The sequence below is a fragment of the Pseudopodoces humilis genome, chromosome 22 (assembly GCF_049639895.1).
Source record: "Pseudopodoces humilis isolate 2021_Gansu_Grassland_sample_001 chromosome 22, ASM4963989v1, whole genome shotgun sequence".
Lineage (NCBI taxonomy): Eukaryota > Metazoa > Chordata > Aves > Passeriformes > Paridae > Pseudopodoces > Pseudopodoces humilis.
This window is the reverse complement of record NC_142221.1, coordinates 5,807,092-5,834,200: the sequence shown is the minus strand read 5'-3', so window position 1 is coordinate 5,834,200 and position 27,109 is coordinate 5,807,092. Positions and strand designations below refer to the sequence as shown.

At 45.6% G+C, this 27,109-nt stretch overlaps 1 protein-coding gene across 12 annotated transcripts in view; it reads right to left on the bottom strand.

Annotated features, from left to right (window-relative positions):
• The window catches only part of DNM1 (dynamin 1), a 65,213-nt gene that overhangs the window by 13,986 nt on the left and 24,118 nt on the right, over window positions 1–27,109 (bottom strand). For 6 of the 12 annotated variants that reach the window (XM_088065865.1, XM_088065866.1, XM_088065867.1 and 3 more), the window contains exons 4-15: window positions 26,522–26,725; window positions 25,908–26,006; window positions 25,061–25,221; window positions 24,059–24,201; window positions 23,845–23,980; window positions 22,582–22,649; window positions 21,444–21,582; window positions 13,311–13,397; window positions 13,068–13,138; window positions 12,559–12,610; window positions 11,344–11,355; window positions 9,987–10,100 (exon numbers count right to left, since the gene is read on the bottom strand). In XM_088065865.1, the coding sequence (XP_087921991.1) occupies window positions 9,987–10,100; window positions 11,344–11,355; window positions 12,559–12,610; window positions 13,068–13,138; window positions 13,311–13,397; window positions 21,444–21,582; window positions 22,582–22,649; window positions 23,845–23,980; window positions 24,059–24,201; window positions 25,061–25,221; window positions 25,908–26,006; window positions 26,522–26,725 (1,286 nt within the window). Of the gene's footprint in view, window positions 1–9,986; window positions 10,101–11,343; window positions 11,356–12,558; window positions 12,611–13,067; window positions 13,139–13,310; window positions 13,398–18,090; window positions 18,230–21,443; window positions 21,583–22,581; window positions 22,650–23,844; window positions 23,981–24,058; window positions 24,202–25,060; window positions 25,222–25,907; window positions 26,007–26,521; window positions 26,726–27,109 lie in introns of all 12 variants that reach the window. The other 6 variants (XM_088065860.1, XM_088065868.1, XM_088065870.1 and 3 more) reach the window with 3 other exon arrangements.

Below are 27,109 nucleotides of genomic sequence, written 5' to 3'. Positions count from 1 at the left end.
CACAGCAATGTCCAGCTTCCCCTGATTGTGCTCAGCACTGTGGTTCCACTCTTCTTAGCAAATGGGTCAGTCCAGGTTCAGGAAAACCCAGATATATAACAGAGAAGTTGGTCTGATACAGAAGTTATGTGTCAATAAACCCTGATATTATATATTATGCTAAATATATGTATTTTATATATATATCTATCTCAAATTTACCTATTCAGAAAACCTGACTTGCTGATTTTGTTACTTCATCCTATCACTGTCCTAGTCCTCCTAAATGCTATTAGCTTCTGCGAACGCTTCACTTTCATAAAAAACAAAAACATCAAAACTTGGTTTTAACTTTCACATTTGCATTCAGAAACTAAGTCAGAAATTATAACCCCTGCTTAATCTCAAATCTGTATCTACAGCAAATTAATAGAATTTAATTTGGTTTAAGGCCCTCATTCAGAGCATCCTGCTCCAGCTGGGAACTATACCCCAGCATAACAAGAGAGGGAGCCCTCACACTGGTCTCCAAAAGGCAGAATGCAGATATCCAAGACTAAACCAAAACCAGAGCATACTCCTATGTGCAAAGCAAGCACGTGTGACTGTCCCCTTGTGAGATCTTGTGTGTTTGTAGACCTCTCCTGGCTGGGAACAACATGATCATTCTTGGGGAAAACAGTATGGAAAACAAGGATGGTCAGTGAGGAGAGATCCTGAAAAGCTGAACAGGAAGGAAGGGCAGGGCAGAGGAGCAGGTACAAGTGACAAAGCTGCTGAGCTCGAATACCCAGACAATGCCAACTCCAACCTAACATCCTCATAAGCATCAGCTAAATTGACTTGAGTTTGCTAAGGATACCAGCGCCTCACAGGTCTGAGATATCCCAAAGATCAAACTGTACCTGTCATTACAAATCACATGCAATGAGAGTATCCCAAAAAACTGCACCTAGAAAACAGAAGAGATCACTTGGGTTGTTGCCATACTCTCTCTCAAAGATGCCAGGTGAGGAAAACAGGAGAATTCTTCCAAACAAATTTCCCTGGACTTTCTAATACTGCTGATCACTTTTAATTAGACACGGCCAGGAATTTTTCTAATGGGATACCTGTCAGCCACATGCTGGTCTCAAAGCTACACAGACTACTTCAGATTCTGTGAGCCACAAACAACTTGCAGCTTTCTATTAGTCTGGGTTATTATTATGCTGACTGAGGCTGAACTAGTGACCTAGAAGAGAACAATACCAACTGCTAGTCCCTGGCTGAGTCAGAACATCCCCACTGCAGCCTCACTTAACTGGAGCTCCCTGCATTTACTCCACAGTCCCTAGCCAGTGGGCTAGTAAAAAAACCACCAACCATCCCCATCCCACCCCACCCCCCAAAAAAACCCCACTCAAAAACCCCAACAAAAATTAAAAACAACAACAAAATTAAAAACAAACAAACAAAAATACCCCAAACCAACAAAAAAAAACACCCAAAAAAATACAACAAAAACTACCAATGTTAAGATGTCTGAGAAAAACCTTCTGCATTAGACCCACATAATTCCTTACAAGTTCTGCAATGGTGTCATTCTTAAGAAAGAAATGTCAAAAAGTAAGGGAATTCCATGTCCCTGATATGGAAACAACATGCTCTTTGCCAGAGTTTCAACTTTCACCCTTTCCAAGCTCTCGCATAAATGCTGCCATGTGATCAGGACAGCACTATCTCCACATGCTGATCTTGCCACAGACCACAGGGAAGACAAAATATCTGTCTGCCAGGACAACTTATCAGTCCTTGAGGTGGAGGTAGCAAGAGCAATCAAGTGGATGACGTGGGCACAAGACAAGAAACCCCCAAGCCAGACAAGCTGCAATGAGCCCCTGCTGCTCCCCATCTCCTCACACCTCCCCCTTCCCAGTCCCCCACTTCAGCCTTTCCAGCCTCTCAGTTTTCAACTCAGCCTGTTTTATATCAACAATCTGACTTCATTTCCTGAATGTAGAGACAGGAAAGTGGGGAATGAGCTGCCAAGGGCTGAGCCTCTCAAAACTTTGGCTGAGTGTTCTGCCCATATGTTAGCAATCTGGCAGGGTGTGCTATGGCTGAGCAGCATCCTGGCCAAGAGGGGAAAAGGGCTTCTCTCTCTCTAGCTTTCCAGACTTGGAGTTGAGAAAGAAGAGCCAGCACACATTGAAATGGGGAAGTAGTTCGTGAAATCCTATATTCAAAGTCCTCAGTTTGATCCCAAGAGACTTATGTTGCTCATATTGCCCTTCATCAATAAGGAGAAGAAAAAAAAAAAAAAATCAGGCAAAACTCTCCCTCAGCAGTGAAGTACGTGTTATATAAAATGTGCTCGTTGGCTGTGAGTTAATCTGTAGAGCCATGAGGCCAAGGGGAGGTGCAGCCCCCAGACTGTTTAAAACAGAACATGGTGCTCAGCACTGGCTTGGGGATATTGTAGACACAGGGCAACCACCCCTCATCAGGGCTGCTGCTCCCCACAGGAGTCTCAGCCTGCATGGAAACCTGCAGAAAGAGATGACTGCAAGCTCCTTGCAGAGGCAGGATAAGTGCCAGAGGATTATTCCCCCGCCCCCGGCACAGTGCAGAATACAGCCATATGGCTCTGTACTTTGCATCTACCAGGGAAAGAAAATACACATGGCCAGGAAGCCAACCAGGATCCATGAGCCATTCCAGTTGTGGGGTGGAAAGCACAATAACTGCAGGAAAAAAATTGATTCTGCATTTGCAGCCTGATATTCCAATGTCTTTTATTGCTACTACACATTTCCTTATGGTGGCTAAATCCTAGAGATGGGTTTTGGCCAGATGTAGCAATAACTGGCACTATCACCTGAATTATTTGTTGCTAATCTATAGGTAATAACCTACAAGAAGTTCACATAATTCAGCAGGCAGCAAGCCAACCTGACTCCAAGCACTCCCTCCATTCACCTGAATTGCCTCAGCAGCAAAGTAAATTTTCCTGCTCTTGGATACATGCAAAATGAAGCTGACAGATGCATATGTGGGCTCCCTAAGGTTGGAAATTGGCACTCACAGCACAAGAAAGTAATTGGCAGAATTATTAGGCCTCAGTTTGCATTTGGAGCATAAATAAACTAATTAAAGGTTTCCCTGTAGCTGTTATGACAAACACCTTCTGCACAGAGACAAGGGTCTGTGGATATGGGAGAAGACACTGCCATTGTTTTAATTTGGGGCTGTGTGAAATTAGAAGAAATTCATCTTGCTTAAACCTCTTGATCTCCTTTCTCTCCTGTAAGATGTAAAGTATTACAGGCAAGCAAACCTACCCCAGAGATGCCTGGAGTTTCAGTAAAATTGTTTCTGTTAAACGCATGCAAGGCACTTTGGGAACTCCAGTCATAAAACTCTACTGCAATGGAGAAACATTAACATCATAATTTATAATAAACACACTGCATGAATACATGCACACTAAAAGATTATTAGGAAAAGCCTCTGAAAAACAGTTTGGAATATTTGAAAGAAGTGAGCTAAGCTTTTCAAGCTGAACCAACCACTCCACTCCCCCAAACAAAATGTTACCAACTGCTTTCTGCTTCTTGTGTTAGCAAGCAGAAGAGCTGAATTTCTGAGATGCGATTCCTCCAGGAAGCCCTGGTCATCCCACTATATACACACATCTTGAGACCATGTTTCCCAGACACAGCCCACCTGCATCACTTTTACCCTCAGAACATAATTTATAGGAATGAGTCCTCCCCCACACTGCAGAGCAGCTGTAATGGCTTGTTTACATCAGAAAGCTGCCTTGGTTTAACTTAACACATCCTAAGATTTTAAGCTGATTTAGTTCAAATGCTCTGTAGACACTAGACCTGGATTCATATGATTAATCACAACCATTACTGTTGGCTTAGTAAGCACAGCAATGGTAATTAACTCACCTGCACAAAAGTAAAGATTTTTATTCACATCAGCTGAAATAACACACAGACCTAAACCTGCAGCCAAGTGCAACCCCAGGAAGCCATCAAGGGGTTTATGAGGAAGCACAGGCAGAAACCTGAATTGCTTGAGAGAGAGACTATAGTGTCCAAAACTCGACTGTCATGACCCCTCTAAGGTCACAGCCATGCCCACCAGCCTTCACAAAGGAAACCAGGCACTTCTCCCTGTGCTTGTGCCAGGGCAGGGATGAACCATCCCAGAGTATCTGACTTGCTTTGGTAAGTGTTTCACACCCCCGAGTGAGGGTGGGTTACATCTCCCCATTGTCAGTGCCAAGATGGGAGTTCCAAGTGTTCATATTTTTGGTCACAAATCTTAACCATCCACACCAGGAGAAGGAATCCTAGAAGGGAGACATGTGAATAAAGTCCTCTTTATCCCTGCAGTACAGGGAGAAAGAGCAAATCGTGTGGGCAGGGACTAACATCTGGAATCACTACATGAGAGCCAGGCGTCACAGAAAGCGACAGCATTCCTCAAGTTTCCATGCAGGGTAGGGGAACGTTCCTTTCCCCCCGCGCAACCCCATCCGTCAGCCACTCACTTCCTGCCAAACTCTGCCTTCCCAGCAGCCAGCAAGCTCCTCCCTCGAGTCTAGTTAGCCTTCCACTGCCACGTCAAGTGAGGCAGAAGGACAGAAGGGAAGCAAGAAGGGAGGGAGCAAAAACCAGAAGAGGGAGGGAGGCTCAGCAATGCCAGGGCATAGTGAGAAAGAAGGGATGTGGACTACTCCTGCAGCAGCCAGAGGTGAGCTGCAAGGGCAACTGGCCAAGGTTGCCTTCTGCAGCCCTGTCAAAGGACCTTCTGGAGGGCTTGGGAAGGCTGGTTCTGTCTGAGCTTTGCTCTGGACCCGCTGATCTTCAGGACGAGATGAGGGTGCATGGGGCCTGAGGATCCTCCCACACAGCTCCATGGGGAAGAAAAGGAGTTGAATGAAGCAACAAGTTCTGCACACCTGGGTGACAGCCAAGACTTCACAACATTTCCTCCTCAAACTGTAGTAATAGATTTTTTGTTTTCTCTTTCTAAAAAGGTGCAGCATATCCCAGGTGGAATCCAGGTACCAGCCTGACACCAGCACTGGAAGAGGAAGGCGCTTGGAAACTTGCTCCAAATTGGAAACATGCAGGGAGCAACATTTCTTCTCCCCCAGCTGCCAGAGGAGGATGTTTTTCCAATCAGGACTTGGACTTTCGTTCACCCCATCTCTGCCCTGCACAACCCCATCCCAAAAGCAGGGAGGGGAAAGGACTAATGAGCTGCTGATTGCCGGAGAGCAGATCGCAGAGGCTCCACTCCGTCTGCCCAGTGTTCAGACTACCTGTTCAGGACTACGAGATTGTACAGTAGTCTGCACATTGGTTAGGCTGTGCTGGGATACACCACACACTGCCAGTGCTGCACGGGGACGGCAACACCTGCACGGCAGAGGGACATGCTTGGAGAGGGTGGGCTCTGGGGATGGCTGCATGCAGAGGTCACTCATCCCTCAGCCTGGGAGGGTCTAACCCTTTGGAGCCATGCCTGATCACCACTTTTACATGCCTGTTCACCAGCCTACTCACAACCCTCTTATTTCTCCTTTGTCTCTCATTCCATTCTTATTTCTTTCAGTTTCATGTGCTTGTCCTAAAGTAGCTGTGTTCAGGATGGCTTGTGTTTCACACGCTAAGCTTTGCCATAAAATGCAGAAATAAACACACAGGCCTGTCAGAGTCACAACCTGCGGTGTGCTGTGCTACCTGAAAAGGCAGGTTCAAGTACTGAAAGGTGACTGGAGAAAGGGATTTCATAGTGTAAAAAATTTTGGTCATAATACAAAGAAAAACCCACAAGGTATTCAAAGTTGGAGGTTTGGATGCTCTGGATGTTGTGTTTGCTTTGATGTTTGTCTGCCAGAGAAAGAACAGAAACTGAGTGAAAGCATAAATGAGGACTGATTAAAACTGAGTAATGTCATGAGAAAACATACACTTGTGAAAAAAAATAAGTGCATGAATGAAAAGACTCCACAGAGAATGTAAAGAAAATGAACATGTTTCAGAGAGCACCTGAGAGCAGCATGAAAGGAGGAGAGGAACCACCTCAAGAGCAGACCTGCTCGTATGTTCTTTAAAACAAGCTGGATGCAACAACTTGACTGCAGCCAACTCATCACAGCAAGCTTCTAATGACTGGGAGCATCTGAGTAAAGAAAAAAGGATTTCTACCAGCTGATCTGAGCCTCAAGGACATGGACTGGGGAGTGGGAAGGGGGGCTAGAGAAGAGGGAAGTGCATGTATGCAGTGGGGGGGACAATCTCTATTGATCCATGAGTTTATTTGTAAACTAGAGTTGGGTAAAAGACACTAACAGGTACAGAATACACAGCTATCTAGTGACTGTCAATAAGGTCACACCTTCTCCAGGACAAGAATACGTTTCAAACAAAAGAGAAGGCATGAAGACAGAGAAGAAGCTCAACAACAACCGATGCATCAGGAATCAAAACAATCTGTAAGGAATACGAAGCACCCACATGCACCTAAAGTACCTAAAACTCTGCAGTCATCCCTCTTTGTACACACAGAGGTCTCAAATGCAGTGACATTGCATGCAATGTGAATACCTTCACACAAGCAAATAAGGACATTCATCTAATGTAGGCACCCATTCACACGAGACCCAAACTTCTAATACATGATTTACCTGAGTAAGGACAAAAGGTTCCATCTGTATTGCACATTCACACAAATTCCCAAAGGAAGCAGCAGATATATCCATCCACCCAGCTGTGCAAACACTCCAGCACACAGTGGCACACAGGCACTCCAGCAGGAACAGTCACCCTGCAGAGCAGGGAGTGAGCTTTAATGGCAGGAACCGCAGAGCACAGTGCTCATTCCATCCTGCCTACAAGGTCCCTGTCAACAGCAGCTCTCTCCAACCTCACAGACCCTCTTTTCTAGCAGGCAGGAAAGCCCTGCAGACTCACAGGCACTGTGCATTGCATAAGGGATCTGGGCAGAAGGAGTATTCAAATAAAATTCTTGTATCATGTCCACTGTGGTGCTTGCTGAGCAGCCAGTGTGCTCTGCTGCTGTGCTGCTGCTCCACTGGGATGCTATGGCCTCCCTGAGCAAGGAAACCTCACTCTGTACTGGCAGCAGCCAGAGCAGGCTCCTCCCCATCTCTCCTCCTCACTGCTGGCCTGCAGCTTGATCCCACAGGGTTCAGGAGATGCAGGTACCTCAGGAGGGTCGCCAGGTCCTGGGAGGCCAAGCTTTCTGTGGGGCCACTCTCCATGGGGCCAGTGTTTGACTCATTGAAAGGAGACAGGAAGAAAAACAGAGAGCCCAGGAGCACACACACATGCTCTTGGCAGCAAGGCAGAGTGGGAAGCCAACTTTCCACCCCCGCTTGGCCCACTCTTTCCTTCCCCTCCCATTCCCCAGCACACTCCTTCAGGGCCCTCCAGAGCATCAACAGCCATATATCCCTGCTAACATGTAATGCTGGGCCCTTTAAGACATTTTAAGCTTCAGTTCCTTTCTTCAGAGGCAGAGAAAAAACAAGCCAGTGCTGCGGAAAGACTGGTATTTCACTAATGGGGTCCAGATGTCTTCATTCTGCAGACACTGGGTCCTGGCTTGTGGGACAGGGCAGGGAGAGGCAGTGTCCCCAATCCTCCTGGCCCCAGAGGTGCAGGACTAGCCTTCACCCCTGTCCCACCACACAGCACCTCACCCTGCTCCTTCCCCCATCAGCACCCACAGCTTTGCTAGCAGCACTTTCATCCACAAAAGGCAGATTCAGCTTTCTCCTTGTTCCTTTGGAAAGCAGCCAGAGCACAGGGGAACTAGGACAAGAGAGCCCACAAAAGTGCAGGGTGGGGCAGATACAGTCTCCCCCTCTTCCTTCCAGAGCTGAAGCAAAGATCATGGTGTACAAACTTTAAAAACACATGAGATTGTTTCAGGAGCTGAAGAGGACAGGAATTCTCCTGAACTGATGAAGAAGGAGAGCTCTTTAACAGACATGTAAAAATCCCCTGTCTGACAGGGAGCCATGCACTGTGAGCTGCTCTTGGGCATTGAGTCAGCTCCATGCAGGTCTGAGGTTTGGGATGGGAATCCCCACGCTCAAGGCTCTCCCAGCTGCCCATCAAATGCACCAACTTAGCCTGGCTCAGTATTTGAGTCCAGGCGGATGTTGCTTCCTTTCTCCCTCACAACAGCCAGTGATCAAGGAGTCGAACTTGGGGAGGAAGCAAATAAAACACACACTTCCCTTTCCCCCCTGCTCCCACTCAGCTGAAAACAAAGGCCCCTTTCTCAGAGGCAGCTCAGACCTCATCAGTGCTGGTTCTCTGTGTTTAAGGGACAGGGGCTGGCAGGGAACTGTTTTCATTAGGCAGCTCTGCAGAAGGGAAATGGTGCAGACCTCCAGTTGCTATCAACCCCCAAAGGCTGCCCTCCCTCAGGACGGAAGGGAGGTCCAATCCCCATCCCAGGCAACTGGAATCTATCAACAGTTTATACATCCCCACTGCAGACCGCCCTCCCTCCCACTCCCTGGGGGAAGAACAGGGAATTCTGATCATCTCTGTAATACAGATGTAGCAGCTGGCTTTGATTAAACTACTTGATGTTTATAACCACTCGACCTGCATATGAAGCCCAGAGGAGAGGGAAGCCTCCCCAAGCAACTCTGAACACAAAGGGCAGGGGTCTTATAGCAGAGAGACACTGATTTAACAAAAGCCACTTCAATGCCTGGTTCTTTAATTAGGAAATTGCTGCCTGCTCATCCATAGCAGCACAGCAGCCATCTCCATACAGAAAGCAGCATTTAGAGGCTGATTCATCACTGTGTTTGTCATCATCTCTACCTGCCGAGAAGGAAACAGGCCCACAGATAGCAACTAGACAAGAAGCCAGGCCGGGTTGCAGCTCCCAGACACAATACTGAGTGCCTCAGAACACCTGAGGGACACAAATCACAACAAGAGGCAGAGAAATTTCTTCATTTGCAATCAGAAACCCTGATGAACTCAGAGCTTATGACTGCATCATACCAGACATCCTTCATCTTTCAGCACATTGAGGGGACTAAACCTTTCAATCACATTCTTACAAGAACCATCCAGCTATTCTTTTTCTTTTCAAAGTAATCAAAAAGGACAATTATCTACCTTTGTCTTGCATAGGAAGCGAGACACTGTTGACAGTGATTTCAGCTGGAACGATTCCGTCTGCTTATAAGAATTCCCACTGAAGCAGAAACACATCACAGCATGTTGCCAGAATTGCTAATATTCAAGATTATCAAGCAACTCTACAGAGCAGGTCCATGTTCCTATCAGCGATATTCCATACATCACTGTGCTTTTGATCAGCAGAACTCTGACCATTTACAACTCAAATAATTTTAAATATAACACATTAACTGCATGTTCAATATAATCAGTAAAAAGACATTGCTACTTTGCATGTTTAAGAGCAGAACCTGGGAGAGTTTAAGTCATTTACTCAAAATCTGAAGGAGCAGCACTTGAGCTAGAGCTTCAGGTCCACAGCTCCTGTTATTTTGCTCTGAGAGAGCTTTTTTCTTGTAACCAGGAGATGCATGAAATCACTGCCACGTGCCTTCAGAGAACTCACTGCTGCCCCACAAATGTCTAAAAGTCCAAATCTTGGAACCAACCCATCACACCCTTGATGATCACAGCTGCCACAGCAAAACAAATAAAGGTCAAATTCATTCCAAGTGCCTGTCAACTTTCCACTGAGCCAGAACTTCAAGCATAAATATTACTCCTTGTGCGTCAACCAAGCCACATTCACATCAATTCAGAAATGCTCAGCACTACTGAGGCCATGGGGAGCCTGGCCCAAGGATAGTTTCAGCTTGTCACAAGCTGCAGACAGCACTCAGAAGACACATCTGTAATACTCAGTGATCTGAAGTGCTTGTCCTCATCAGATGCCTGAGACTCAAGTGGCAGAGTCAAGCTACTCACCTCATCATCCTTGTACCAGGAGAGGTTCTCTGCTGTCAGGACAAACCAATACTCCTTGGAGCCACCCTTCATGATCCCAATGTTGTTGATGGTGAGCCAGCCTTTCCGGATCACCTGAGGGGGTGGAAGCAGTGAGCATTAACAAGGACAATCATTCCTGGCCTTAGGTGACAGAGGAGGGATCCAAGGGTATCCCTACATGCAGAGCAGTATGGAAAGACAAGGAACATGGTGCTCTCTGCTGCTGCCAGAAGAGCTCCCCATTCAACTGGCCAGTGAAGGTCCTTGCCCCAAAAGGGACAGGAACAGCATAAAAAGAATCAGGAAGGAACCTGGCAGTGCTGTGCATTATACCCTCTGCCAAGAGGAAAGAGATACACAAAGAACTACATCAGGAGTGCCTTGGACACTGGCACAACCTACAAGCACCAAATCATAGCAAAACATCTAGAAAAGGCCATGCCTAGAGAAAACCAGGACAGCAGCACACCCTTCAGCACACTGCAGGTGTGGAATGTTTCACTCAGCTCATGGTAGGGGGAACTAGTTCAGGACATGGCCAAACACCCCAGAAAGAATTTAGTTTAGTAAAGGAAGTCACTAAGGATAACAGAACAAAATGGTGCATCTGGAATTAGTACCCTGGACTTTAGCATATCCAGGTATTTGGGCAGTCATTAATCTAGGGCAAGACAAGTTCCTAGAAGTTTAGTCTGTAAAGAAGCCAGGCTATTACTCTCCAAGGGACTCCTATTCACCAAGTGCTAGTTTCAAACCTCACACTTGCCATAATCAAATGCAGGTATGCATCAGCCTAAAGGCATTAGATTTTACTATTACTGCACTGTTCACACTCAGAAACATCTGCGTGCATTATTTGTATCTTGCTGTATAGATGTGCTTGCTGAAAACTTCCTGGCATTGAAAAATCACGAGACTGCACTGTGTATTAGCAGGTTGCATTGTGTGGCCTACCTAGTTACCTGCCCTGGAGGTACGGGATCATTTAATTGGCAATTTACTCTGTAAAGGCAAACTTAGGAGCCTCAGATCTTCATCTCCTGCCTTCTATGTTCGAGCTAGTCCTACTCCCCGTGTGGACAGGAGGGGGCAGTGGAACAGAACTACACGTCCTTGGATTGCTGCTTTTTATCTCCACCCACTTGAAAGATGTACCCGCAGTTCTGGATTCTTCCTCAACACACTACCTTTTCACCTCGTTTCTGCTTCACCTGCCAGCTGCCCTCCTCTCCCCATTCGGCAGCAGAGGGAATAATGTGTTTATGCCCTGGTTTTGCCTTCCCAGATGCAACATTAATGTTCATTAGCACACCCTGCTGAGTGGCCTTCTACTCACCAGGATCTCATCCTGCAAAGGGGAACCATAGCAACAGCAGCAGAGCAGAGAGCAGGAGAGGAGCAAAGAGAGGAGAGATTATTACCAGGAAAGCTGGAGCAGGAGAAGAGAGGCTCAAAAATAAAATAAAATAAATTGGAGGCTGGTACCAAATCTTTTACCCCAGCTGTTAACACAAGCAATCCCCATCCCAAAATAAATCTGCTAACAGGAAAGCAAAAGCACTTTACAGGTAGATCCAGAGTCTGCCCTTTGCACTCTTCTACGCTCAGCTCTACTGTAAGGGACTGCAGAGGATGGGATTCCCTACTGCTGCTCCAAAATGGCTGGCTGGCCAGTCCAACCTGCTGAGAACACCTGCCTGCCAACAATCTGAAATGCTCTGCAATGCCATGTCCAGGGAGAGGTGGCCAAACATTCTGTTATGAAGAGAATGGATGCCAGGAGTGAATGTCTTTTAAGAAAACTAAGCAAAAGCATTTGCTTCTATTCTCCATGAAGCTGCTTGTAAGGCTTTGTTTCCAAGATCTTCTAGCGCAGATAGCCTTGCCACGTCCCCAGCAAATTTGGGACAAAGTATCTTTTTAATTCTGCCTGCACTCCTTACAGTTCCTGGAGGATTAAGGGAAGCCACTTGCTCCACTGCTGTCTTCTCCCATGGGTGTGTTCTTCTACATACACACTACAACCATGGCTACCATCACCCTCCATCTCCCTGTACAGAGATTTCTATACTTCCAGTGAAGTTTTTCAGAAAAAAAGTCCATGAATTCTTTTGAAATATCTGTTCAAAAAGTAGATACCACTCGTGGGAAAGCCAACTAGAAAGGACAATTCTGTAACAGTTCAGACCTAGAGTTCTGTACCTCTCACCTTGGCATGAGAGTTGACACAATTAGTGAAGGGGCTGAACAAACAGGAATTGAGAGAACATTAATTCATAGGGATTTCTACCAGAAAAGCAGGACCAGACCTTGATTATCAAGATGCCATTGCCCTCCATTGCTGCTAGATGATCAGTTCTTCCTGACTGTGGGGAGCCTAAACCACTATCCTCCAGTTATAAACAGTCTGATGAGTTAAAAGACAAAAAAGGCAACACAACAAAACAACTTGGAGCAGTGCTGCATCCAGCCCAGCACTTGTTCACCTGGTAGCTTCCAGGTAGCAAACACATCCTCCTTGCAGCAGTGAAGGAGATGGAACTTGGCCTACCTGGTTACCAGCTGCCTTCTTCTTGCTCATCTGGCTGCTCCTCTGCTGAGCACTGAAAACAACAGCAGAGACATTGAAAACTTCTAAGGCTCTTCTTGATCACCTGAATACTCCTTACTTTGGATAGATGCTACAGTGAGTTGAGGCCCCCCACCACCAGCTTCCAAGCCTTAATAACCCCATCTTTTGCCATCTGCTCTCTCAGCCTGGACTGCTCATCTTCTCACTCCCACACGAACCTCATTTGGGTCACTAACCTCTCATAGCTGCTGGATTTTTTTGTTCTGACACAAACCTAATACTCTAACACTCCGTTCCACGCATCTCTATTCTCACCTCAGCCTTGCAGTCCAGAGCCAGTGAAAAAACAAGCAATACTGAGAGCTGCACCATTCTTGGGATGATAGGACCTGCACCAGGGCCTCTGCATCCCATTTACTAGAGTAATTATAGGACAGCTACAGGAAACACATGTGGACAAGAGGAGGCAATAGGAGGTGGGTGCTTACTTGGCAAAGCCAATGAAATCCTCGTGGTTTGTGTTCATGTAAGCCAGCTCAATGTCTATTAGAAGCATGACCTGCCAAAGAGAGGCACAGAGCAAGAGGTTAGTGACTGACTCTGCTAACAGAGGCACACAGAGGTGAGATGGACATTGTTCATCTGATCCCCTCTGCAGCCAGACACCCCTTTGCTCAGGCCCAACTGAGACATCTTCAAAAGGTGTCCCCCAGCCAACTCCTGATCCCCACCTGATCCTTGGTCCTGCCTTCTCTCTCACGGATGTGGGTGGTGACGATCCTCTCCATCTCCTCACGCAGATGAGGGTACTGGCTGAGCTGCAGGAGAGAGGAAACACGTGCACATGGGAAAGGGAGGTAAAAAGGGGGCTGCAGCCCCCCACATGTACACATGCACACATACACCTTGCTACCAGATATTCTCAAGGGAAGTTCCAGAAAGCTGGACTTGCAGACAGGTTTTTCCAAGTTCCTGGAGGTCTGTTGGGGGCAAAGTTAATTTCTGCTTGTTCTGGGCTTTAGAGAAAAGCCCTTTTCAGTCTTGCAGCAACCTTTCTGCCTCACCAGAGCCCTGCTCCAAACTCACATTCTTCCTGTCATGAAGACTGCCAGGTTCCTTGCTTTTGGCAAAACCCAGATATAAGTGCATGGCTTCTTGCTTGCTGGGTTTTTCCCATTAAAGTGAGTAGTCTCTCTAGATGTTCTGCAGCTCACTGTAGTAGGCTAAGCAGGTGAATGGCCTTTTCTTACAACCTGTTAAGTCCTCTAGGAAGTGAAGTGGATTTCAGTCCCTGTTTGCTGAGGGACTAAGCAAAAGCATCTGTCTCTCTCCAACATCCGCGAGCAGAGACAGAGGATCTGAGCAGCTTAAGGGTTCATGTCTCCAAGAAACACCATGCTCTGGGCATCCAGCTGTTTCTACCTGCTCTCCACTGTGCTGGGGCAGGATTACATGGCTGAGACTTATGTTCACATTGCATCTACAGCATATTTTTTGACACATTACTGAGGAGAGAAAACTTTCGTGCCCACACTGAAAAGCAGGACTCTGGTAGCTGTGATTCAAGAGAATATTATCTACAGAGATATTTGAGTTACAGTTCTAGAATCAGCACCTTTAAAGTCCTCTGGGTTTCACACAGCACCTGCCTTCTTGCCCAGAGTCATAAACCTCTCGTGATTCCTACTACAGCAGCTGTTGCATCTCAGGTCAAGCCCAGCAGAGTCAAATGAAATTAATCTTCTAGATCCAGAATCCAGCCCTTTCTTCCCTTCTTCATCTACTCCCTGTGAAACTATTTTCCCTGGTTTTTTTTAAAAATATTACCTCAAATTTGACTATTATGACAAACAGTATTTCCCAATATCAGCCTTTTATACCTGCTCAAGCAGGTGTATAATAAGAAAATCTCATTTGCCCAAGACATGTTCAGCATATGTTTTGTTCATTCAGTTTATAAAAGCTTCTTCTTAAACTTGTTTGCCCTTTTGTTTTGTATATATAATTATAACATGATACAAGGAACAGTCTCAAAATGTGCAGCATCACTTCTGGAAGCCAGATCCCACACTAACCACCACCAATATTCCTAACATCTGCCAACAAATAGTTTCAAACCCTTTGAGCCCACTTACAGTGAAGCAACTTGCAATAGTCTAGAACTGGAATTTGGACAAGATTTGACACTATTTTTAAATGTGTGGTTTGTTTTTGAAGGCCACAGACGCAGGAAAAAGAAGTGGAATTAGTGTTCTTCAGTACCACCTTGTCTTGAAAGCAAAATCTGGGTGTTCTCCATGATCTTTTGGTTCAGGCAGCTGGTTGCTTCAGAGACAGACAGGGAAAGCTTCCTGTTTCCTTTGGGGGGTTGGCAAAGGATAGATGGGCAAGTTATGTCAAACAGAAAAACAGGAAGTTGGAAAACCTTTAAGCAAGTCTCAGCTTCTTTGCTTCAAATTTAAAAAAAAACAAAAACAACAAACAAAACCACATGAAACCTCCCCCCACCATCCCAGTCCCAACCAGTTCAAATGCACACAAAGTGCAAAACAAGTAGTGGTTTATTCAGAACCCAGCTCGCCCAGCAACATCCATGTGCAAAAATAAATTGGCAGCATTGGTCCCCATGCAGGAGCTTCTGACCCCAAGCATGCACAGGAGCAGCAAGGGTGGGCAAGGAAAGAGTATAAACAAGCCACACACAGGATGTCACACCATCAAGGAACATGCAACAGGCTATAGAGGGGCAAGGAGTTATCACCAGCAGGACAAACAGCACCCAGAAATGCCATGACTCTGAAAGACAGGAGAGCAGGCGACCCTTCGAGGGGTAAAGTCTGTCAGCCTGGGATTGTGTCCCAACTCAGTGGGGTTTCAATCCTGTTTTAGCATCATTTTCCTGTTTCATCAAAATACAAGCTTACATCCCTCTTTGAAAACAAATTTGTCCCAATGCTCCTTAGCTCCCCTCTTTGCAGATTCTACGAGTCCTTGCCAGCACACCAGAGATCAATCTTCAGCTGAAGGGCTGCTGACTTGCAAGACTTTCCTGCACTTGTGAGACACTGCAGTGCAGTCTGGTACAGAAGGCTCCTGCTTTTGGAAAAACACTAGCTAGAACATTATCCTCCTAAATATAAGGGAGCATGCTTATACCAGCTTTCTGTTGCTTTTGGAGCTACTCTCCAATAGCAAAAAGCTCAGAATCAGGCCAGTCACAGGACAGCTGCTAATGGCAGTCTTCTCCAGCTTCCTCAGCTTTGTCTAATAGTCAAGAAATAGTCAACTTTTCATACAGGAAAACTGTACTGTGAACACAGATGAGTTTGTCACCTTCTGTGTTCTTTGATAGTCTCATAATATTCAATCTATACAGCTTTAACAACTGTACATACAATGATTTCTTCACCATCTGGGGTGAAATGAAATAATTGTGAGAGAACATAAACAATAACACACAACAGTTCAGGACAGCAACAAACCAAGGCTACAGGACTGTTAAGCTAATTTAAGAGGTGTTAGCCCAAGCAGCCTTCCTTTCCAGAAGCCTTGAAGGACTTCTGGTGAATTTAAAGGTTTTTGTCATCTTTTCAGATGCAGCATCAGTCCACAACACGGCAGGCTGGGTATTACCTTACAATTAGCATCAGTCCTAAAGTAGCCTTTTCCAGATGCTTCCCCTAATAGCACATGCTCTTGTCCATGTCAAGCAGTTAGAACTATAACATGCAAAATAAATATTGCAAATTAACTAATGTCCCTGTGCTCTTACTACCTTATGCCATCAGAACCCATCTCAGTCCAGCTGCAATCCTTAAGTGGCCTTTTCTTTCTTTCTACTCTTTCAGAGGGAGGTACAGGCAAGATTAACCTTCTCACTACATGCAGATATTTGACTTCAAACATTACTAAAGTCTTCCTCTTCCAGTACTATTGCTATGTGTTTTCATTCAGGCAGTTATTTTACATCTAACATCTGCCTCCCTGGCCTCTCTGGCTTTAACCATAGCCATTAGTCTCCTACAGTGTCACTATCACCTTCCTTACAGGATTACCCAGGCTGCATCACCTTGGAATATCCTCACAGGGTCATCCATCACATTATGGATTAAAAATCCACAGAGCAAGTGGGTATCCAGCCACTCTAATGACATGGTCCAATAGAGAAACTAAAATTCAACACCCTTGGAGTTTTTATCATCATCCTTCTCTCTCCCCACCCAGATCGGACATCACCAGCTGGATACAGAACATATTGCAAGCAATCACACCCATCAAAATAAAAAAAAATCCACATTAGAAATAGGCTGGGAAGGAGTTACTCTGCCTCACACATCAGGCCCCACAATATGGCAACAGCAGGACTCCTCAAGAAGTAGACTGGGCAGAGCTTGGGACATGTCAAAGATGTGTCCTTACAGAGGTGGCAATGAGCTCTGCATTCCTAAGTGAGCCAGACCTTATTAACTCATCTTTTGCCCTCACTTTGAACTCACATCAATTCTTATCTTCCCTTCCTTCCCAATTTAGGGCTCACCAAAATGCTGGTGAGTCTGGCTGCAACCCTGGAAAAAGGAAACTAATTTCCAAGACCTAAAATAGCCCATGAAACAGTGCTTTCCAACTCAGTTTCCAGAACACACTTCTGTTGTGCCACATGTTTCTGGCCCCTCGCTGGCAAGTTTAACACCAATTGCCACATCTGCCTTTTTTTTAAAGGAGGCATGTGGTGCCCTCTCCTGGAGGGAACCAGTCCAGGAATCAAAGCCACTCCTGCCCCAGCCTTCAAGAAGTATTTAACACCTTCCGTGTCACTCTCCACCTGCTGCTGCCCTCAGGCTTTACCTCCTGTGGTTCACAGCAAGCAAGGAAAAGCGTCACACTACTTCCCCCTGAGCATAGTCCATGGAGTGAGAAATCAGCAGGAGAATGATGCAGAGGGTGTAATGCCTGGAAAAGCTTTTCTCAAACCCTTCTGGAACTCTGGATATCTCTTGCAGAACATCTTGCACCTCAAACTTTTAATCAATTGCTGTTTGCTAGATGCTACTGCTCAATTTACACTGCAGACCACTCATGCTGTGGGAATGGGAGGTCTTTTTTCTGGCTTTTTATCTTTTTCTAGGGCACCTGGATTTAAGGTGTTCCCAGAAATAACAACTAGGAAGTTCCAAATGTGTAGGCAATGGCACAGCAAACTGGCCCTACAAAGGGTTTGATCCACACTGAGCCAGACAGAGGAAAAGGTTATGCCAGAGTAACCCACTGGGCCCCAGATCACTGCTCAGCTAAAGAGCCCATCAGTTGTCACCCACTCCCCTTGGCCTGCCTTTAAACTGCTCCTGTACCTGCAGGTTGCTGCTCTCCTCTAGATGCATTATTATATCAATTTTCTCTCTCTAGATTTGCTGGATTTCCTGGTGTGTGTGTGTGTGTGTGTGGAGAAACAGCATGGAAGTGTGTGCGAAGGGGATGGGCATTGACCTTTCTTCAATTTTTTTGTTTCTTTACCTTTTCGCTACACTTTCTGATGGTGGATGTGAGCTCACTCACTACCATATCCACACACTTCAGACTTGGCTCCTTCAACTTCTGCACCTGCTTTTTCACTATGGCTTCAAAAGCGAGGTCAGGCGTGAAGAGACCCGTTCTGCATGGCAGGGGAAGGGTGGGAGGAAGCAACGAGGAAGAAAAAAGCAAAGCAGAGAAAGAGCAGGAAGGAAGAAGAAAGAAGGAAGGAAGAGGGAGAAGAGAGAAAACACAAGGCAAAATGAGAAGTGAGATTTTGGTTCATTCCATTAGTTTACTGAACCAGGTGAGCATTGCTATGGGGCCTGTGCACTGCCAAGTATCAGGAGAGTCTACAGGCAAATGGAAGTGTCAAAGGGGGAATGAGGTAGGAGCAGCTGGGCCAGTGAAATGGTGAGCTGTCAAGAGCAAGATGAATGAATGGAGCCCCCAGGGATCAAGTGATCACTCCCTGAAGGAAAGCTTCTTTGGATTTCAAGACAAAACCTTTTGCCAGTGAGCCACTGCCGCCTTTCCAAGACGTTCACCATTTCTCTTTATCTCATTTCCCTTTCCTTCCCACCATAGTTACCTCCCTTTCCAAGTTTTCCTTATTCCAGCTGCAGGAAGCCTGAACAGAAACCAGGCTAAGACCTGCAGAGGTCTGTCACTTGCCTTTTGTTTTGGCAGAGCTGAACTGATGTCTCTCAGTTTCAGGGATTTGGACAAACCACTCCACTTACAGAACATATTTAATCTCACCCGCCTTCACTGCAACATCAACTTCCTCAGTAAGAATAGATGTACCCAGTATTTAGGAAAATGCAAATATGCTACAGCACATCCACAGCTACACAAAGCATCCATTATACCTGCAGCATCAGACCCAACATAGGCCTGCTGTGATTTATAAGGAACTATTAATTTCCACTGATATTTGTGGTCTGTGTTCTCAATGGCTCTACTCAGGAAGAACAAAGTTCACAGAAACTAAAATTACTAAAATATAGCCAAGATCAATCAAATTCAGGATTGCTGCACCCAAAAAAGTTTTTCAGCACTTCTTTTAACACTTCAGAGCTTCTACTGGATGCTCTTCATTACACAATCGGAGTGGCCTTACCATGGGCCATTACTACTTTACCAGTGCTTTCAGGGAATAACATCCCCTTGGCATGGGAAGGGGATATTGCTTTTCTAAAGCTGCAGTTTATAACCACACCTGGGGTGCCTGCAGCTAACAGCAAATCCTGGGATGGCTATAAATAACCACCACTTCATGTAAATCAGGTATTACTCCTTCATCTCATCTTTCACATCTCTGTGGATAACACCTGCAAGTCCCCAAGCAACACCAGTATTAAAACACTCTTCAACATATATTAGGGGATGAACAAGCACTCTGCCTTTTAAGCAGCAAAGAGCTGCAGTATGTTACAGGATTTGGATTCACCCAAGGGTCTCTCTCCAGGTGCCAACAATGCCCCTTTTGAGCCAAGCAAGAGCATTTCCAGAGTTCAATTTGCATCCTCTGACCCAGCAGAGGCTTCCTACGAATCCAGTTGCCCAGCTAAGCTCAAGTTATGCTGCTTACCCCAGGAGACTTAAGGGAAGTCTGATTTTTTTTTAAAATTAGTCCCTTACAATACCTGAGTATCACCTGAATGACGGTATTTTGTTTCTTCATATACAAAATTGTAACCATGGCTACTAGAACGCACACAGAGCAACTAGAATTGAAGTCAACCATGAACACTTTAGCAGTAAGATCCAAGCTGAAACAGAATCCTTTATTCCTGAATCTGTGACGTTTCCCCTTCATCCATGTGGTCCCTTCTCCTCCCCTACTTCCCACCCTGTTGTACCCACTGCCTGATCACTTGAGAACAGCTGCCTTCAGAACAGAGGGTTTATTCTAAAATTGTCATTAAAAAGAGGAATGAAAAAGAAACAATGAAGTAAGAAATAGGAAGTGAAGGAAAGGATGCAATGAGGAAAAGAAAAATCAATGTGCAGTTTTGAATAGCAACTGATGAATGGAGAAAAAATCAAAAGAAGCTTCAGAGGGCACAGAAAAGGAGGGCCCTTCTGATCCAGTTAGCAGGTGACTCTGGATACTTGGCAGCCCGAGGGCCTGTGCTTACCTGTCAACAGGCTCTAATGGCAATTTTCTGGGTGCTTCCCACAGTCACACACCCCCCAAGAGAGGACAGCAGGACAGAAAAAGGAAGCTCCTCCAGCACTCTAGAAACCTGAGCAACCTCTCACTGCGTCCACTTTGCTCTCCCAGTCTGTCCTGGGGGGCAAAGCATGTGTCTGCACACCTGAGCCCTCCTGCAGAGGCTCTCGGCCATAAGGACCAGGCACTTGTGCAAGGGATGGCAAGTGTCACCACTTGGGCACCTGCCCCCACCCTTGCTGAGAGGGGGTCAGACTCTGTGGAAACCTCCTGCATGCCCATTTACCTGCACCTGAATAGCCAGTGGCGATTCCAGTCTCCAGTGCCCACCTAATCCTAACTGAGGTGCCTTTTCACCAGCACCCAGCCCTGCCTGAAGCAGCAAGTCATGGCTGAGAAGAATGGCACAAGTCATCTTATCTTGCTCTCTTTCAACCCCAACCTCAAAAACAAAAGCTGCCACATCCAAAGAGCAGAATCAAGGCAGGTTCCCACCTCTGACCCCAAAAAATACCAGTATGGATCCCAAAGGACAAAGCCTGATGCCCTCTCTCTTGAGAGAGAGCACAGACAGACCCCAGAGGCTGATGAACATTTCTAACTTGGTTCTTCTCAGCCATGTGCTGCTATTCCAGATCAGGATATGGACCAAACCAGCCAGAAATCAAGCCAAACACCACAGGAATGTTTCCCTGAGATACAGCCCACAACTATAAGTGCTGTAGCTCTAAATTTCAGCCACATACATCCCCCCAGGGCAACTCTGGGATTAATCCTCTCACTTCTACAAGAACAGAGGGCACTTGACAGACAGCCAGTCTCTGGCTTGGAAAATAAAGTCAGATAATAAATTTAAAGGAAAATGCAGCCATAGAAAAATACCCTTGGTTTTCAAAGGAACCAGGAGTCATGCTAGAGACAAGGCCAGGACATCACCAGCATGCCCCAGGTCTAAAAGATTCAGGGAGCAGGGCCATAGCACAAATCCCACAGTGCTTCCTTTCTGTTTGGCTTGTTGGCTGGATCGCTCCAGGCTGGCTCTGCTCAGGTCTAGTCATGCTGAGGAGGTGGTGAAAACACCAAGTGTGGCTGCAGGCAAGTCCCTGCCCAGGTCACAATGCTGCGCCGCAGCCAGCGAGCAGGTGGAAGGTGCCAACTCCATGCTGCCTCTGGTTACCTTCTTGGTGCACTGTCTAACAGTATTGATTAACTCCGAAATGACCATGTCCACGCATTTCAGGCACGGTTCTTTAATCTTCTTCACCTGCTTTTTCACAATGGTCTCAAAGGCCATGTCAGGTGTGAAGAGACCGGTTCTAAACACCCAGGGTGGGGACAAGACAAGGCAGGAAGGGGAGAAGGGGCAAGGAGAATGTCACAGCATTACACACATATCTTGGAGCAGGCACCACCATCACCAAAACCCGGGACACTTGGGCTGGGAAGTGTCACATCCCCTGGACAAGCCCTGACTGAAGTGCATGAAAAACGAGGGGTGCTTGGCACTTGCAAGAAAGGAGGTGCTGAGGGAAAAATGGATCTTAGCTGGACAGCATAGCCAGGTCACCATTTCACCTCAGCCTAGGGGTGGGCAAGGGCTCACCCCTCCACAGTGTATTTGACCTCATAGTTGTGCAGGAGATGAGACCTGCTCTGGAAGATTTTATTAATGGTTAGGACATTGACACATCTGATACTGATACCCTTTATCAGCTGGTGACTGACCAAGAGAAAGGTATGAAAATAAATCTAGGTCAGTGTTTGTTCACATCCCTGTGTGCAGAAGGGCTCCGACAGGCACCCTCCCAAGAGCAGCACAACTCGGGGCTGAATTTTCTGACAACTTGCTTTCACACTGAAGGGAACACAAACCTGTTTGCTAACCATGTGGGGCCAGTGGGACCCTGGGGGCACACCAGTGCTCCCTCAGATCTGATGGGGAGATGGGGGTCTGTACCAACTTGTTTTGAACAACTAACTGCTGGTTAATGTGAAAACCGATGTTTTAGTTTTAACTAAACAAAGGAGTAGCATGAGGTTGCATCCCTCTTCCTACCCTCTCATATGTAAAGGCACAAGAAGGATGAAAAAGATGTCAAGTCACCCAGGCTTTTACCTTTTTAGGATTCTGTGACTCATGGGAAAAGAAAGCAAACTCACTTGAATGACTGTCCCTATTCCCAGATTCAAGCCAGAGGTTATCCCTCCCTTTGGCTGACCTACCGTACCTCTGAAGTCTTCAACTCCATTTGGAGGGTCTAGAAGCATTTAACAAGGCTTTTCAGCCAGAGCTCTGCCTGGTGTGTGATACATGCCTGATACCATGGATGTTCTTGATGGCGTAGCTGATCTCCCGCCGCAGCTCCTTCTCATCAAACTCCATCTGCACCAGGAGAGAATTCCATCAGAAACCTTCTGACCCTGATTTACACAGCAGGACACAGCAGCAGACTTTGCAGAGAAGAGGTCCCATGCCAGCACTCCCATGTGACATGTGAGATCTTAGCTCAAGTGCTGGATGTAGAGTCCAGCCACAAAACTGCTGTGGCCAAAGCAGGACATCCTGGACACACATGAACAGCTTAGGGCCTTCATTTACAGATGCCTCAGCTGCTCTTAAGGAGCTTCTTTGAGATAAAGCACTAGGACTGATGTGTTAGATGGCTTTCTAAAGCACATTGGTTTGCCTCACAACAGTTAGCATGAGATCTTGGTAGCTGCTTTTTCAACAAGCACCACAAATGGATAAAACATTTTGTGTGAATTGTAAATCTAATGCAAGGAAGGCTGTTTATTTCACTAGAAAGGCCTCATCTTATTCAAATGTGGAAAAAAGGAAGCAGAATGCAAAAAATACTGAAGCAGAAAGATCTGGCTCTCAAGTTTGTTCCAACTGGCATTAAAAAAAAGATTTTCAGTACCCCTTCCTGATCAGGTTAGTGTACTTCACCATCCAAGAAAACTGTCTTTCAATAAGAATCCTCTTCCAGTGTTAAGAGGGGAGTAGAGTTTCTCCACTCTTCCCACCTCTAAGCCATTGATAAGGGACAGACAGAAGTAATCCCAGGTACACCTACAATTCTTTTTCCTGCTCCTTAGGTATCCATGAGTCCAACTTTAGATCTAGTCTGATGCTCAGGATCAAGGAAGTACGAGTTTCAGCACCATTCCTTCTATATGAAACTCAGTCATAGTAGCATTGACATAACATATCTGCGAGGGCATTCAGTCATTGATTTACCATTGGTTGTGTTAAAGTGATTTTTCACACTCAATTTAGCATTTAGGAACTGAGCCCAAAAAACACTGTCATTTAGCTCAGAGAAAGTTAAGCTCCGTCACAAGAACAGGGACAGAGGGAAAAGTCAGCACTATGGTAAGATCCCAATAAAGTAGACTAACTAGTGGGAAAAGGTGATAAAAGGGAAAACCATGAAACAAAGTAGCTGAAGAGAAAGTCAGCTGATGAAAGACCATAAAAGGAGTAAGGAGACCAACAGTCAGACTGTAGTCTGACAGAAGTAGTAACATGAAACAGGAAACAATAAGTGTATCTCAGCAGCAAGGAGAAGCAGTACCTTCACCAGCTCGAAGGGGAAACGCTCATGGAATATGCGGTTGATCCGAGCTCCTCCTGACAGCTCATAGGTGTCAATTTGGTCTCCAGAGCCTTCAATGCGTTTCTCAAAGTCCACAGCAAACTGCTGGACCATCCTGAAAGAAAACCAAGAGCATGAAGTAGAACTCATTGCTGAGCAGTCCTTTCCAGGGTGGGACACTGAGGCCACTTACTGAAGCAGAGCTTTGGTCTTGCGAGCAGGGTCATCAGGGCGAAAGTTCTTGTACTCCTCCACCTCCTTCTCAATGGAGAGGAGCTGGCTCTGCAGCTTGTTCCGCAGCCCTGGCAGAGTGTCACGGATGTGGTTGGTCAATTGCTGCACAACAAGAAGGTTTAAGATGACAATAAGCCTCTAGGTAGTTACTGGGAAGAGTCTGCTGCCTCCACACTACAAAAAAGATGAAAGCTCCTCTCTGTGTTCAGTTCTTCTGCATGGTCCTAACAAAATGTCTATCCCAGGACAAATACTAATTAGCTGAAGGTATTTCACCTCCTCAGCTCCTGCCTATTTCTCCCCTCTACTCTTGACCTTCAGTTCACTTTCTTGTCTGGTGCAAAACTCCCCTCCACACAAACCTGCTGACTCAAACCCAAGAATAAACTTCACATACAAGTATTAGCATTTGCATGAGGGTAAAGGCTATTCTGCCTTCAGATTAGTACATCAATGTGGTGGCAAAGCCCTTTTCTCAAAAAAAAAGGGTGAAAAGGCAAGGTGGAAGGAGTCAAAACTACTCATGGAGCACTAATAAGAGGGTTTCCAAAAAGCACAGCTGTGGGAAACTCCAGGTTAAAGATGAATATTTGAATAATGACAAATAGGAAAGAGACTCTCTTCACTTCATAGAGTATTTCAAAGGAACAGAGAGGGAAGCAAAAGTAAATTGCTACTGTATGAAAAATAGAGATAAGACAGCCTCACTAGATGGGAAATGACTATCAGTATCACATAAAAACTGCTAGGTACAGAAATCACTAGAATTTAGAAGATATCTTTTAACTTAGCCAGAAAGACCTTGCATCCTGATAGTGTATATATCACAAACCAATTATTGAATTTGAAAGTGAAAGGATAAATCAGAGCTCTGCCTTTGGTGTGCAAGCTCCATTATTGGCCTCAGTGTGCTTCACAGCCAGTGACACCATGGGCAGCAGCCCTTGACTGTGGACAGTACCTGGTTCAGTACTTTCTGCAGGAAGGGGGTTCCCATGCGATCAGCCATGTGTCTGTAGGCTGGGTGGGAGAGAAAAAACTTTCTCTCTGCAGCCAGAGCTGCCTGAATGTCCTTCTTGCCATCTATGTCCTTCTGACTTCTGTTGACCACACCAATGTAACCTGTGAGAGTTACACAGAGAGTTAGAAATCAGATGGTTGCAAGGATGTAAATAGAACTCAGACTTGAGAAAGAGGTTACTCAGACAGCAATATTACAAAAGGGGAACTCCAGTTAACACATTATTAGGGGCAATTGGAAGAGTTTAAAATTTCCTTGAATGGCCCAGGCTCTGATATTTTGGTAAGCAGGACAAAAATGACTATGGAACAGAGAATTATCTTATTTATTACTGTTCCCCTAACACAAAGCTCACTCCAGCCTCATTTATTTCATACTCTCCTTTTATGAGTCCTTAGCACAGGTACTTTTGCCATGGCCACAGCAAGTACCATAGCCCAGAATTATTTAATCTCTTTACTATGGCAGTGAGGGGAGTGTTTTAGACATCTTTCACAGCTTGCCTTAATGAAAGAAGGAAAGAGAAAGTAAAAGTAAGAGTGTAAGGCTGTGTTTTTGCAAGGACTACATATAAAGATATAAATACCTAAAAAGTTCCTGTTAACAGCATGACTGAAACCTGTTTCCCAACTTTTCTCACTTCTAGGCTGGAACAGAGATGGCTTAACCAGAAGTTGTAAGAGATATTACAGGAAGGGGATCCACTGGAGGAAGAGGATGAGGCCAGGAGACCTCACACAGGGAAAACAGAGGAAGGAGATCATGGACAAAGCATGAGGAAACATACCCCTACGGAGGGGAAGCAATTTGTTTTCTAATACATCTCGTGCATCAGTTCCTTCATCCATAAGATCCAGCTTGGTGATGACCCCAATGGTGCGTTGGCCTATGGAAAAAAACCCACAAACACACTTGATCAGCAAACGACTCTTGTATTATTTTTCTCTGTTCACAGAGCTTACAGATTGCCCAACTTAGCTACCCAAGGGCTCTTAAAGTCAAACATTACAGCTTCCATCGTGTACAAGAGGCTAGAAGAGCAAAACAGACAAAAATCAAGATCAATTCTCAGTTGTAACCTGCTGAATGCAGAAGCTATGCCACAGCAGAAAAGGGTTTTATTTCATATTTTCCTAGCTCTTTCTAAGCCAAATGCAAACGATTAAAAGAAAGGAAATTCTTCAACTCCTCAGAAATGGGGCTTAGACAAATGAAGAAAAGGGAGTAACAAAATTTCTACTACAGTAGTAACTGTTAACACTCACTAATTAATCTCAGAAGAATGTTGGTGAAGATACCTCCCAAGGCAACAGACATGAGCCACAGCTACTGGTCTAATCACAACCAAAGGAAAATCAGGCAACTGCCCAGTAATGCCAGGATAAATTAGGAGACATTTACCTTGAGGATCCACCTCCTTTGCAATCTTCAGGGCATCAGAATTGGCCAAATCAGAGTTGGCTGGGGATACTGCCAAGATGAGGCAGTTCTCTTTGGTCACAAACTGCATGAGCATGTCTCGGATCTGGAACTCGATGTCAGGGGGCTGATCCCCTACAGGGACTTTTGTCATACCCGGCAGATCCACCAAGGTCAGGTTCAGAACTAGACACAGGACACAGGAGTTAGCACAAGTGATTTTTAAGTTAGGAATGTTCTGGTCTTGGTCTTTAAGTACCATCTGTAGTTAAAGTGACTCAATATATCACAGGGATAAGAGATGCACACACAAAAGCACACAAAGCTTTCTATTCCCTTCTTGTTACGGCTCAGTAAGAACTAGTTGCAGGTTGTTTCTACTGTGATTGTCAATGGTTTCATCACCCTTCCTTTAAATCACTTGGTTTTTACACTGATCAGGAAAACAGTTCCCTCAAAGTCATTCCACATAGGCTACACTGAACAGGAAGGGAGGACAGTACTTTGTTTTCAGTTCACAATGGACTGGAGAGCCTTCTAGAAGAGTTGGTCCCTCTGCATTAGCACTCA